Source organism: Nyctereutes procyonoides, unplaced genomic scaffold, assembly GCF_905146905.1.
Source record: "Nyctereutes procyonoides isolate TBG_1078 unplaced genomic scaffold, NYPRO_anot_genome, whole genome shotgun sequence".
Lineage (NCBI taxonomy): Eukaryota > Metazoa > Chordata > Mammalia > Carnivora > Canidae > Nyctereutes > Nyctereutes procyonoides.
The window spans coordinates 30740891-30754452 of record NW_026575047.1 but is presented as its reverse complement, the minus strand read 5'-3'; the positions used below and the strand labels follow the sequence as shown (position 1 = coordinate 30754452).

The 13562-nt window shown below is 48.0% G+C and overlaps 1 protein-coding gene across 1 annotated transcript in view; it reads right to left on the bottom strand.

Moving 5' to 3' along the window:
* HTT (huntingtin) overlaps positions 1-5601 on the bottom strand; it is a 152202-nt gene extending 146601 nt beyond the window's left edge. The window contains exon 1 of the mRNA XM_055326749.1: positions 5248-5601. Coding sequence (XP_055182724.1) covers positions 5248-5465 — 218 coding nt within the window. The 5' untranslated portion in view covers positions 5466-5601. The remainder of the gene's footprint in view (positions 1-5247) is intronic.
* Between the last annotated feature and the right edge of the window lie 7961 nt (positions 5602-13562).

Sequence of the window (13562 nt, the reverse complement as noted above, 5' to 3'; positions counted from 1 at the left end):
GTTTGAAAATGTTTTATGATATATATGTGTAACTTTCATAATTTTTTAAACTAGTTAATAGAAAGTAACCAGAAAAGAAATGCCTCACAAAAGCTGTCCCACATATTTAATCTAGGGGCAGGCAAACTACAGCCAGCCTGTTTTGGGACCTAAGAAATGTTTTCACGCTTTTAAATGGTTGGTAATAATAATAATATTTCACGACATATGAAAATCACCGGAGATTCAAATTTCAATGTCATTAATAAAATGTTACTGGAACATACCTACACTCATTCATTTACATATTGCCTCCAGCTGCTTCTATTCTACCATGGCAGAGCTAAATAATTGCAACAGACACGGTGCCCACAAAGCCTTAAAAAGGCCCACTATCTGACCCTTTACATAAAAACTTTGCCAATGTTCATAAATCGGGAATATTGTTAAGGTGCCAATACTTCCCAAATTGATCTACTACAGATTCAGTGCAATCTCTATCAGAATCCTACCTGGCTTCTTTGTGGAAGGTGACAATCAGACCTTACAACCATATAGAAATGCATGGGGCCCAGTAGAGCCAAAACTATCTTAAAAAAAGAACAAAGCTGGAGGCTCAAATTTCATTAGTTGAAATTGTGATTTAAAAAACTATAACAAGGCAGCGGGGGGGGGGGGGGGGGGGGGCGCGCTCAGCAGTTTAGCACCACCTTTCCCCCAGGTGTGATCCTGGAGACCAGGAAGTGAGTCCCACATCGGGTTCCCTGCATGAAGCCTGCCTGCTTCTCCCTCTGCCTGTGTCTCTGCCTGCCTCTCTCTGCCTCTCTCTCTCTCTGTGTGTGTGTGTCTCTCATGAATAAATAAATCTTTAAAAAAAATAAAAGTAAAATAAATAAAATTTTAAAAACTATAGTAGGGATCCCTGGGTGGCGCAGCGGTTTGGCGCCTGCCTTTGACTCAGGGCGCGATCCTGGAGACCCGGGATCGAATCCCACATCAGGCTCCCGGTGCATGGAGCCTGCTTCTCCCTCTGCCTGTGTCTCTGCCTCTCTCTCTCTGTGACTATCATAAATAAATTAAAAAAAATTAAAAATAAAAAACTATAGTAATCAAGCCTTATAGAATTAGTAGAGAAGAGACATTTAGATCAAGGGAATAGAAAGTCCAGAAATAAATCTGTACGTTTATTGGCTATTAATTTTTAACAAGGGTGCCAATATAAGTCAATGGGGAAAGAAGAATCTCTTCAATAAATAGTGCTGGGACAACTGGACATCCACATGAAAAGAATGAAGCTGGACCCTTACATTACACCATATATAAAAATTAACTCAAAATGGATCAGACTTAAATGTAAAACTCTAAAATTCTTAGAAGAAAACATAAGAGTCATACATCTCTGTGACTTTGAATTAGGCCAAGAGTTTCATAGATATGACACTGAAAGCAGAGCAACCAAAGACAAAATAAAAAACTGGACTTCAAAATTGAAAACTTTTGTGCTTTCAAAGGACACTACCAAGATGAAGAGACAATCCACAAAAAAGAAGAATGTTTTAAAAATCATGTATCTGATAAGGGTCCAGTGTCCAGAATATATAAAGAATGCTGTCGATTCTACAAAAAAAGGACAAATAACTTTAAAAAATGAGAAAGAATGAGGACTAGGGCTTACAAATTAAGAATAAGAAAGTGTGGGGAGGGGATCCCTGGGTGGCGCAGCGGTTTGGCGCCTGCCTCTGGCCCAGGGCGCGATCCTGGAGACCCGGGATCGAATCCCACATCGGGCTTCTGGTGCATGGAGCCTGCTTCTCCCTCTGCCTGTGTCTCTGCCTCTCTCTCTCTCTGTGACTATCATAAATAAATAAAAAAAATTAAAAAAAAAAGTGTGGGGTGGCTGGCTGGCTCAGACAGTAGAGTGTGCACCTCTTGATCTCAGGGTCGTGAGTTCGAGCCCCACATTCGGTGTAGGGAGGGGAGGAGGGAAGAAGAAGGAAGCGCCCAGGTCCCTCATCTCGCCCAGGTCCCTCATCTCGTTCAGCCTCCTTAGACTCATTTCGTCTTATAATAAACTCTCACCCGTTTCAGCTACTGCAGCAGGGTTTCCCATTATTTGCAGCTAAATATATCCTGACTGAGAACATCAGCCTCAGCTAAATCACCTCACACTTAGCAGGGAGGAACAAGTCCTGTTGGTTCTACCTTCAAAATTCAGTCACCTTTTACCTTGCCACTGAGAGGATCACCACAGATTCCACCACCATTTCTCACCGATCACTTTAATATCTTCCTAACTGGTTTCCTGCTTCGGCCCATGCTCCCCTTCGTTCTGTCCTCAACCACGATTCATTGTAAAATGGAACTCAAATCCTGCCACTCCTTTCACCAAGCCCTGCAATGACTTCCCATCTCACCAAGAATAAACACCAACGTCTTTAATCCACCTACAAGCAAGGGCCTACTCATCTGGTATGGCTCTCTCTCTCCTTCTTGGAGAGAAGGAGAGTCTCCCCCTCTAACTAATTCACCCAACCAAACCAACCTCCTTGGTATTCCTCACACAGGGGGCCTCTGGACCTGCCTGTCAGCCCGGAATGCCCCCTCCCTACACCTTAGTGGCTATATCTTTGACGTTCTTCAAGTGTTTGTTTACTCAAGAGCCACAGTCTCCATGGTCCTTCCCTGGACATTCTACCTAAATGTCAACCCCTTATCAGTACTAACATTTCCTACTTCCTTTCCCTGCTTTGCTCTTCCTCCTTCACTTATCACTATCTAACACACTTTATATTATATTTTACTTATCCATCTTGTTTATTTTCTATGTCCCTCTCTAAGATGAAAACTCCACAAGGGCAGAGCTTTATCTGTTGATTGCTGTAGCCCTGCAACTATTAGCACAGAGGCATACATTAGATGCTCAGTAAATATTTATCGATGGATGAATAACTAAAGTCAGGTGGAAACCAGGTGGGAATCTGAATGACAATAAGAAAAGCACTAAACACAAATGTCAACTATCTCATAATACAGTCGGGACCGTCCCCACCTCTGGCACTCCCCTGCATGCCAGCCCTGCTGAGATTCTAGCCGGTCCCCTCCCACAACCCCAGCATCCCTGCATCCTACATGCTGAGCAGCAAGCAGGCACTAAAGCCCACGCATGGCTGTGACACTACAGCTCCACACAACAGAAGAGAACCATAAAAATAGAACAGATACTTTCTAAATTGTTTTTGGACAATCCTGCTGTGGGGAATGGATTTTTCAGCTGAAGCACCTGAACAGTAATGCCAGGATCCAAACTTGTAAGCAGAGTCTGTTACTCAAAATTCATAAATTTCTGCTTTCTCAACAGCAAAGTGCCTACAAATATATTTATGTATTTTATTTAAAATAACTAGTATTAGGCCAATCAATGTAGTTGATTTCAGAGCATGCTAGGAAGCTTTAAACGTTACTACTCTGAAATACTTCTATTTTAAATAATTCGAAATCTCTCTTCATGTATCCATGGGTTCTATCTGTAAGGGTACAGAAGGAAGAAGTTTAAGAGAGCTTGTCTCTGGGAACACAGTTAAGTACTCAGGAGAAACGGATGGAAGAGAGACATTTTAATTATTATATTTTTGTAATTCAAGAATTTGCATCATGGGAGTGTACTATTTACATGAAAATAATAAATTACGCTTTTTAAATAAGTCAATTACATATGACCTTAAAATAGGGTAATAAAACAACATCTATCTACTTTTGCAAGGACAGTTTTAGAAAAAAAAAAACTACTTTCTACCCATATTTTGAAGATAAACAAATTCAGATTCTGTCAAATCAGTATAAGAAACAGATGGCATATTTTTAGACTGACCAAGTATTTGAACAAGCCTACAGTGACAGCAGTAAGGTCTCCCTTCCCACCCAAAGCCCTCCTTAATGCTTCCTGTTATACAAGATCCATGCAATGTGTGAACTTCCATGACATCTACCTCCTAGAGAGAGGCAGTCCAATAAAAGTCTGGGATGAATTATGATGATAAATTACCTGATGTAGAAAGAACTCAAATTCTTTTTTAAGTATTTTTTTCTCCAAGCATCCAAACAGGTTTTTCACCTCTCAGAAGAAAAATTAATTTACTTCTAAAGTTTATCCTAACAGCCAAGTCAACATCACTCCCCAAGTCATTTTCTAATTGAACTCTCAAGACATGGCAAGGATCACGTCAGAAACACAAAGAATAAAAAAACACTACTAAAATTGAACGTGACATTATAAAGGGGCTGCCCCTTGAAAACTGTCCTCACTAAATGCCACCTCGCATCCAGATGGCAAACACAGACGCCGGGGGAGAGAGGCCCGGACCGCCGCAGAGCACTCTCGCACTCCCGAGCTCACGGAGCCCGGGGCAAGAACCTGGGTTCCGCCGGCAGGTGCGGTCTCCAGGCACGAGCAGCAGAGACCCCTAGCTTCCAAACAGTAGCACGCAGGCGTCTCCAGCGAAGGAAACAGGAGCCACCCAAAGGGACTCCAGGCAAGCCGAACTCCGAGCTGGTGTAATGCACATCATTCCTCCCCCAGCGCTGAACCTCCCTCTCGGCAACGGGTTGTTTTTACTGCCAAGTGAACACAGGCAATAACTTCAGGCGACTCCTCCTAATAATGACATTCTAAGCAGCTCACCACTTCCTTGGGTCTGCAAACCAGCTTGAGCTTAGACACGCGAGCGGATCTCCTCCTGATGCCAGCGGACACGCCTCGGGAGGATGCGGGAAGGCAGCCTCGAGGCGCAGAGAAGAGCCCCGCGGCGCCGGGGCCGCACTCCCGCGCCCTCCCCGCCCCCGGCGGCCTGAAGGCATGATGTCACCGCTCTCCCCCCGCCCCACCCCCGCGCCCGCTCCCAAGCCCGGCTCGCGGCGGGGTGTCCGGCGCCCGCGCTCCTTCCTCTCAGGGACGCCCAGGGGGAAGGGAAGCGGCGGCCTCGGCTATCCAAGTTCTGCCCACAGCACAGCCCGTTTCGTGCAGATACAAAGCAGCAAGTTCCTCCCCTAACTTCGCACGCCGGGAAAGGCGGGGGGCCGAGGCCGTGCCCGCCTCGGTGCCCTCGGGGGCGGCCGGCGAGCCCGGGTCCGCCTGCCGAGCGGCGCAGACACCCCTGGGGCCGGGTCTAGCCGCAGGACGGGCGGCGGTGCGCGCCCCGAGTTCGGGGTCTGCAGGGGCGCCGCAGCCCCCCGCTGTCGCGGGGCCGGGAACTGCCGCGAGGCGGTACTCACGGTCGGTGCAGCGGCTCTTCGGCCACCGCCGGGCCCGGGGGCGGCGGGGGCGGGGGCGGCGGGGGCGGCTGCGGCAGCGGCGGCTGCGCCTGCGGCAGCGGCTGAGAAGGCTGAGGAGGTGGCGGCGGCGGAGTCTGCTGCTGCTGCTGCTGTTGCTGCTGCTGCTGGAAGGACTTGAGGGACTCGAAGGCCTTCATCAGCTTTTCCAGGGTCGCCATGGCGGCCTCCCGTCCCGCGGGGACAGCCCCCCGAGCCCTCGAGCCGACCGGCGGCGGCGCTCAGCAACGCGGCAATGAATGGGGCTCGAGGCCGCGGACATGAGCGGAACCAAGGAGCCCGGCCATCTTGGACCCGTCCCGGCAGCCCCCGCGGCCGTGCGTCCCTCGACGCTGCGCCGGCGGGGCGGGGCCAGGGCGGCGGGATTGACAGCCAGGGGCGGAGACCTCTGCCAATGGCCGGCCTAAGCACCGCCGCGCGGCTGAGATCACAGCCCCACATTCCGGTGGGGGCGGGGCGGGGCGGGGCCCGGCGGGGCGGAGGATGGGGGCGGAGCCGGGGCGGGACAAAGAGGACTGACGAGGCAGGGGACGCGGCGGGGAAGCACCTGCGGCGGGAGGGGCGGGGCGGGGCGGGGCGGGGCGGGGAAGAGGGCGGGGCAGAGTACGGGGTGGAGGCCGGGGGGCGGGAAGTGAGGCGGGGCAGAGAGGCCGGGCGAGGCAGGGGGCGTGGCGGGGAAGCACCTGCGGCGGGAGGGGCGGGGCGGAGAGGGTAGGGCGGAGGATGGGGGGCGGGGCAAAGCACAGGGTGCAGGGTGGGGGGCGGGCAGTGAGGCGGGGCAGAGAGGACGGGGGCGGGTGGGGGGCGGGACAAGGAGGGCGGGCGTGGCAGAGGGCGCGGCGGTGAGGCACCTGGGGCGGGAACGGCTGGGCGCGCCAGGCAGAGGATGGGGTGGGGGGGCAGGGGGCGGGGCAGAGGTGACAGGGCGGGGGCTGAGGCAAGGCGAGGCGGGGAGGGGAGGGGAGGGCCTAGGGCAGGCACCGGGTAGAAACCTGCCGGTTCAGTGCCTGCAGCCCGCAGAGGCTGTGGCTGGTGCCGCGAGCAGCCACTTAGACCCCAGAGGCGCCACGCATAGCAATGATGGCCCAACCCTAACGGGTTCGCTTGGAGGAGAAGACCCTTGCTCCACAGAGGTCTGCAGGGCACCTCCTGCTTAGGGTGGGTAGGCTCTGAGAAGGGTCCTGGGATCCAGAGCCCCACTCCTTGGAGGCGAGGAAGTGAGCCAGCAGAGGACCACAGAGGACGGTAGCGCATCAGGGGGCACCCTGCCTGGCAGGGAGTGGGTTGGCCCCAGGGAGAGTTGCCTGGGGAGGGGAGCAGGGACGGGGGTTGATGCATGCACTATGAACCCTCCCGATCCCACTCTGCCCATAGGCCACAACTCCACCTTCTCACCGCCAGTCAGTTGTCCCAAGTGGTCAGATAAAGGGAAGCCCAGCGGCACCACAGAAGCATTGCCCCTGAGGGGAGAACGACAGGACCCTCCCCCCTTCAGGGAAAGGACATCAGAGAATGTGCCCCCAGCCTGGAGGGCCTAGTTCCCTGAAGTTAATAATGAGGTGTGTACCAGGTCTCAGGCAAGGCAGGCCACAGCGGCCAGGCTCCAGGTGTCAGGTGCTGTGGTCTGCAGACGTTAAGACAGCCAGGTGACCCCTTTCTGATATTCATGATACTCATGCCTTCGTATGATCGGATCCCCTTGAGTGTGGCCTGAACCTGTCGTCACATGCTTGTAACCAACTAAGTAAGGCAAAAGTGGCACTCAGTGGGTACCAGGATGAAAACCACATCCTGGTGTGATGGAGCTGGAAGGAGCCAGGGCCCAGAGGAGTGGGTGGAGGTGCCATTCCAGCCTGGTCAGATGAGAATCTGTGAGAGAGAAATAGGATTCTATTTGCTTAAACTACCATTGCTTTGGATCACTCGGTTTCTATTGCTTCTAAATCAAATTCTAACCAGTCCAGAGCAGATGAGTCATGAGACCTTATTTGCCCACAGCAGATCGTGGCCGCTTCAACCAGGGCAGGAAGTCATCTGGCCCAAAACTTACCATAACCCAGGCAGGATATCTTACAAGAAAGCCTTATAGAAAGGGACTGTCACAAAGGCAGATTTTCTAAGTTCAGAGAAAAGTTTGGCAGAGTCCAAACCAGAGCCATTTTAGGTAAACACAGCTGGGTGGGCACTTTGGCCTGGTGTCTCCAAAGCGTTAAACACAGGCAGAGTCCCTGAACAGCAATGACACTTCAGTAATTCACTAGGAAAACAGTCACGTGCATGTGAGCACGTTGATTGTTACAGCAACATGGTGATGACATAAGCATGGGATAGAGTGGACGGTGAAACGAATCGAGGGGCATCCACACGATGGGAAACTATGCAGTTGTTCAAATCCTGTTTGAGGTGAGCACTTGGGACACAGGCAAAGCTGTACAATGTGTGAGTGGACTACCATGGAGGGCACAATCCCCCTCTTAAAAGAAAGGATAGAGAAAGAAAGAAAGAAAGAAAGAAAGAAAGAAAGAAAGAAAGAAAGAAAGAAAGAAAGAAAGAAAGAAGAAAGAAAGAAAGAAAGAAAGAAAGAAAGAAAGAAAGAAAGAAAGAAAGAAAGAAAAGAAAGAAAGAAAACAACACACACATACATAGCAAAGGGACCTGGTCATTAAATCTGTAACAGTGACTCTCTGTGAACAAGGATATCATAAGTGATTTATATCTTAATCCTTGTGTTTTCCTGTATTTTTCAAATCTTCTGCAACAAACCTCTACTATTGAGGGGGGAAAATGTAAAAGAATAGGTTTTGGTGGAGAGCTAAAAATGAAAGCCTAGCAACACACTTGTGATGATCCTGCACAGGGAGAGAGGGAGATATTTACAGCACCTAACACCCCCCACAAATGGGGCACACTGCAGCTGGAGGCTGGCTCCCACTCTGCATCCCGAAGCAGGTAGGAGTCTGTGGGGTGTGAGGCTGAGCCACAGGGAATGAGGTGAGTGGCTGGTAGCTCCCAAGGGTGCCTTGGCGGCTCCTGCCCATTTTCCCCAAAGCTTCATCCAACTGAGAGTGTATTTTAATGCTGCCTAAGTACACACGCATACTGCAGGAGATACAGACACAGTAACTGTTAGTTTGCACACTCGACATTTGACTCCCACATTTACTGTTTTTCTTCCTCTTCATTCCCTCCTGCATCTCCAATCTTCCATCTGGGATAATTTCCTTTTGCCTGAAAACACCCTATAGAGTTGCTTTTACAGTGGACCTTTTATTGCTGAAATTTGTTTCAGTTTATCTGAAAAAATCCTTAATTTGCCTTCATTCTCAGTAGATTTTTGGTTGGGTAAAGAATTCAAGGTTGGCAGATACTTTCAGCAGCAGATGACAGATCTGGACATCACTGTCTTCCACTTTTCATTCTGGTTGTTGAGAAGTCAGTTGTTAATCTAACAGTCGCTCCTCTGAGGGTGACTTGTCTTTTTACCCCTCTGTCTGCTTTTAACATCTTCTTGCGGTCTTTGGCTCTCTGTAGTTGCACTGTACCAGGTCTCCATGTGTATAGAGAGATAAGCCTGCCTCTTGACAGTGGCCTCGGGTATCCCGATTGGCAATGTAGCAGTCAACTGGTCAGCAGGAAGGGCTTGGAGGCTGGCTGATACCTATTCTAGAAGTTCTAGAATGCTCGATCCCTGGGGAAAGATGTCTAGGATCAGGATGTTCTTTTCAGTAGCAAAGCTATTGCCCAGAGCCTGAAGTCTGCCAGTGCTGCCTGGCTAACCAGCTGTTCCCTATTCTCTTTGACTCCCCATAAACACACACAATAACATGGGTCAAGGCCCTTCTCCTGGGATGCTTCCAGTGGCCGTAGCCACCTGGCCTGGAGCTAACACCCAGCGAGGGTTGGGACAGGTGCTTCTCCTAATGGTCCTCTGCCTCCATGTTTCTCCAATGAGCTCCACTGTAGGCCTGCACTGTGTGTCATCTGTGGTATGGGTCATTCCTGGCTTAGTTAGCAGGAGGATTCATTTCATTTAATCTGTTTGGAAATAGTTGAGTTTGATGACTTTCATGGTTTGGAAAACTATCAGTCTAACTATCTCAACATATTTCTTCTGTCCCACTCTCCCTCTCTCTTCCTGGTGTTCCTGGTAAATGTATGTTAGGTGTTCTCTCCATATCCTATCCTATCTTCCGTTTCCTTGGCTGTGGTGGTGGTGGTGGTGCCTGTCAGTGCTTTATGCTGGGTGGTTTCATCTCACTTGTTTTACTAGTTCTCTTCCTGGCTGTTTCCATTCTGTCTTTAAACCCTTGTTTACCCATTAGGTTCTAGAATTTTGTAGCTTTCTGTCTAGAATTTACACTCAACTCTGCAATATGCCATGCCACTTTTTGCAGTTTCTAGTTGCCTGCGGAATTCTTCATGTCTTGGACATAATGTGCACAGTTGTTGAAGACTGTGTCTCCTTGATTCCCACTGCCCCGAGTTTCTAAAGGGATGTCTCTCTGGTCCATGATTTCTGCTAATTCTCAAGTATTGTTTTGACTTGTGTCCCTGGTTATCTTTTATTGTATGCTAGACATCATATTTGTAAATTATTATAGAATAATTTAAAGCTTAAGGTATTGTCTTTCTCCAGGGAAGATTTTATTTGCAATGCTGAGCAACTCAAGACATAAGAAGTCCCAGGCTGTCTTAATCCACGTTGCAATTGTGAAGTCCTCTGGGGCATCCCAGACTGACTTACTCTCAGCTCATCCTTATTCTTGAGTGGGCTGGACCCCAAAATGGAGAGTGGCCTGCCTGGGGCCCCAGTCTTGGCCTGCCTTGGGTTTGACTTTTGTTCCCCTGCCCCAGGAGGCACACTTAGCCCAGTCTCTCAGGACCTCCATCCCTCCACAGCAGGAGGCACCTTGATGTGTGGCTCATCTCTCTGGGTTCCCACTCTCTCCTGCCTGTCAGCCCTGACAGTTGCTTACTCTCTTGATGTTTGTATTTGTCTCTTTTTGTTAGTTATTTTCATCAGAAAGGTAGATCTGTAGCTCACCCTTGCTGTATGTGGAAGTTCTTCCTATGTATATGAAATAGGATGCCAATTGAGAGTGGCCGTCCTTCTCTTATTCCTGATTTTTAGCATGAATGCCTCCAGGGTATACTCTCATCAGGTAAGATGCTGCCTTCTGAGCCAATACATCTATTTTATCATACTAAAGAAGTATTTATTCATTTAATTGACTGAATAAACTATAAATAAAATGCATCCCCATTCTAGGGAGCTCATAGCCCAGTGGATGAGGCCGGGCTATAATGAACTGTTGCTTCTACATCCGGTTATAGCACAGATGTGACCATTTCTTCCCATCTCCACACATGCCACCTGCCTGACTGCTGTTGGCTCCCACATGGCTCCCTACTTCCACTTCTACTGCCCCAAACCTGGTCTTCATACAGCAGCCTGAGTGCACTTTTCATTTCTCTTCTACACATACAAGAAATCAGTAGTAGAATGATGGTACCCAGTACACTTTCCTCTATAGTCAACGGTTGTTAACATCTTGTCCTATTTTCTTTCACTTCTCCCATCACTGGAAGGTGAGCTGAAGACATTGTCACACTCTACCCTGCAGTACTTCAGATGTCTCCAAAACTAAAGGCCACAATACTATTTTCATGTAACTATCTAAAAACACCTAAAATCAATCAGTCCTGAGTGAAATTTCCAAATGTGTCTTTTAAGTTTTTTAAAATAAGGATCGAATCAAGCATCATGCATTGCACTTGGTTGTCATAATTTTTTTTTATATAGATAGTCCCCCTATGCTGTTGTTTTTAAAATGACATTGGCCTTCTAAAGCATCAAGGCCCGTTTCTTGTGAAAAGTCCTCCCTTGTGCATTTGACTGCCTCCTGGTGGTGTGTTTTTACTTATTCTCGTATCCCCTGCATTTTGTCACCTGGAAGATAGGCATGTGGCTACACTGCCCCATATGTTAGCCACATGTGGCTATCAAGCATTTGAAAGGTAATAACTCTGAATTGAGTTGTGCTTTAAGTGTAAAATACACACCAGATTTCAAATACTTAGTACAAAATAATGTAAAATATTTTATTATGTGGATACTGATTACATGTAGAAATAATATTTGGATATATTGGGTTAAACAAAAATTATTAAAAGCAGTTTTTTTACTTTTTAAAAGTTACATATGTGAGTCACATATTTTATTGGATGGCTTTGGTGGGGAGGTCAGCTAGATTCCATCAAGCCCTTAGGAAGGGGGCTTCACAGGCGGGATTTGTCCTGGAGTCAGTTGCCCTCAGTGGGGATGGGGCTGGTCACTCAGTAAAGGTGGTAGCTGCCAGATTTCTCCAATGCAAAGGCACATTTTTCTCTATAATTAGTAAGTCCTTTGTGGTGGTTCCCTATAGTTCTCTGGAACTCCTCTCTGAGGAAGAGCTTTCCTCCCCCATACCACAACCACTACCTCCTTTCCTTTTCTTCTCTGAATCTTAAAAATTATATGTTGTAACCAGTTTCATCATTATTCTTTTGTTGAAGCTTGAATGGTCCCCAGTACAACAGAAGCCCCATCGAGCTAGCTCCTGTGTCCCTTTGCCATGACCCATCATTTCTTGAGCACTTTCTTATTTTATGTCACAACAAGATGTTCCCAGCCCAACCCTCCCTCCTCAAACCTGGAATCAGCCACTTCTCTAAGGAGCCCTGACTCCTTTTAGTAGAAAACGGTATTTACAAACCAAGAGCTGGGTGCCAGGTATGCTCATCGCTGTGGGGGTGTCATTGCTTCTGGGCCTTTCAGAGCACAGAGCTGGGGAATTAGGAACTTCTATCTCAATTCAATTCTTTAATTCCTTTTTATTGTAGTAAAATACACAGAACATAAAATTGACCATCTTAATCATTCTTAGTAGACAGTTCAGTGGCAGTAGGTACATGCACATTATGCACCTGACTCAAATTTGTACTGCAAGATTTTGATGTCTTTAAAATGCATCTCACAAAGAATGTAAAGTCAGAGTACCTCTCATTTTTCCCTGTGATCCTGTTTCCTTCTTGTCTACTTCATTTTTGTCCTTGGCTGATTTCACTCCTCTTCTCTATAACCCCTGACTATACTTTTGGTCATAGGCTCTACCTCTCGGAACCTGGGTAATTTAGTATCCATGAATGAGATTGAAGATCTTCTTCAGTATCTGTCCTTGGTTCACTCATCTCTCATTCCATATCTTCATGCTAACTCCCCATTATTCAGATAATTAGGATTAGAGGAGGTCAAGAGGGTGGACCCCCCATGACTGGGTTGTAGTGCCCTTGTAGGAGTCATGAGAGAGCTTGCTTCCCCTCTCTGCTCTCTGCCTTGTGAGGACAGAACTGTGGGAGATGCAATTCTGTTGTTTATAAGCTTCCTGGTTCAGGTGTTCTGCTACAGCAGCCCAGATGGGCAGTGCCCTGGTTATTGGTAGTTGTATGACTAGACTAAAAACATCAGAAATGCTATGACCATGTATGTGATTCACTGCTAAAAGCTTCAGCCCAGGGAGGGAATCTTCACCTGGCCTTGGGAGGAGGCTCAGGAAGACTTCTTTAGGATATCTGGCCAGCATTGACTGCTGTATTAATAAATGAGGTCTAGGTGAGGTGCAATACTCCTTCCTCTAGGAGAGCTATGTTCTTTCCTGAGCAAAGACTCCAAAGTCCAGTCGTTTTCTCATTAGATGATCAAGACTGAAAATTTCTATTTCCTATTTAAAAACATGACTTAAGGAGCTACTGGACCATGACACATGACAAACAGATGCACAGTACCCCCAGCACACACAGCAGGCTCTCCGTGGGGCTCCTCGTCCCGTGGAGAAGGGAAAGAAATGTGTCCTAATTCAAAGAACTTCACTCACACTCAGCTGCCTGCAGTTAAAAGGAATAGCACAATGGAGCAGAAGAGAAAGAGGCCAGAGCCTGCTGGACCAGAGGTCCTCTGAGATGGGCTTAATTCAGAGTCGGGATCTAAGAGAAGAGATGTCAAGATCTTGAGATGTCAAAGAATGAGCCACAGTGAAACTTTTCTTACTCCATATGCCTCACTTTGTAGATGATAAACCACAGAGCCAGGAGGGGAGGTGGCATGAAATCACATGTTGTGCCTGCATCACCACGTCCTGAAACTGATGCTCTAGGTAAGGTGAGCACTAAGGGGAAACTGAGTTAGCAACTCAAACGTAGTACACTCATGATTCAATAAG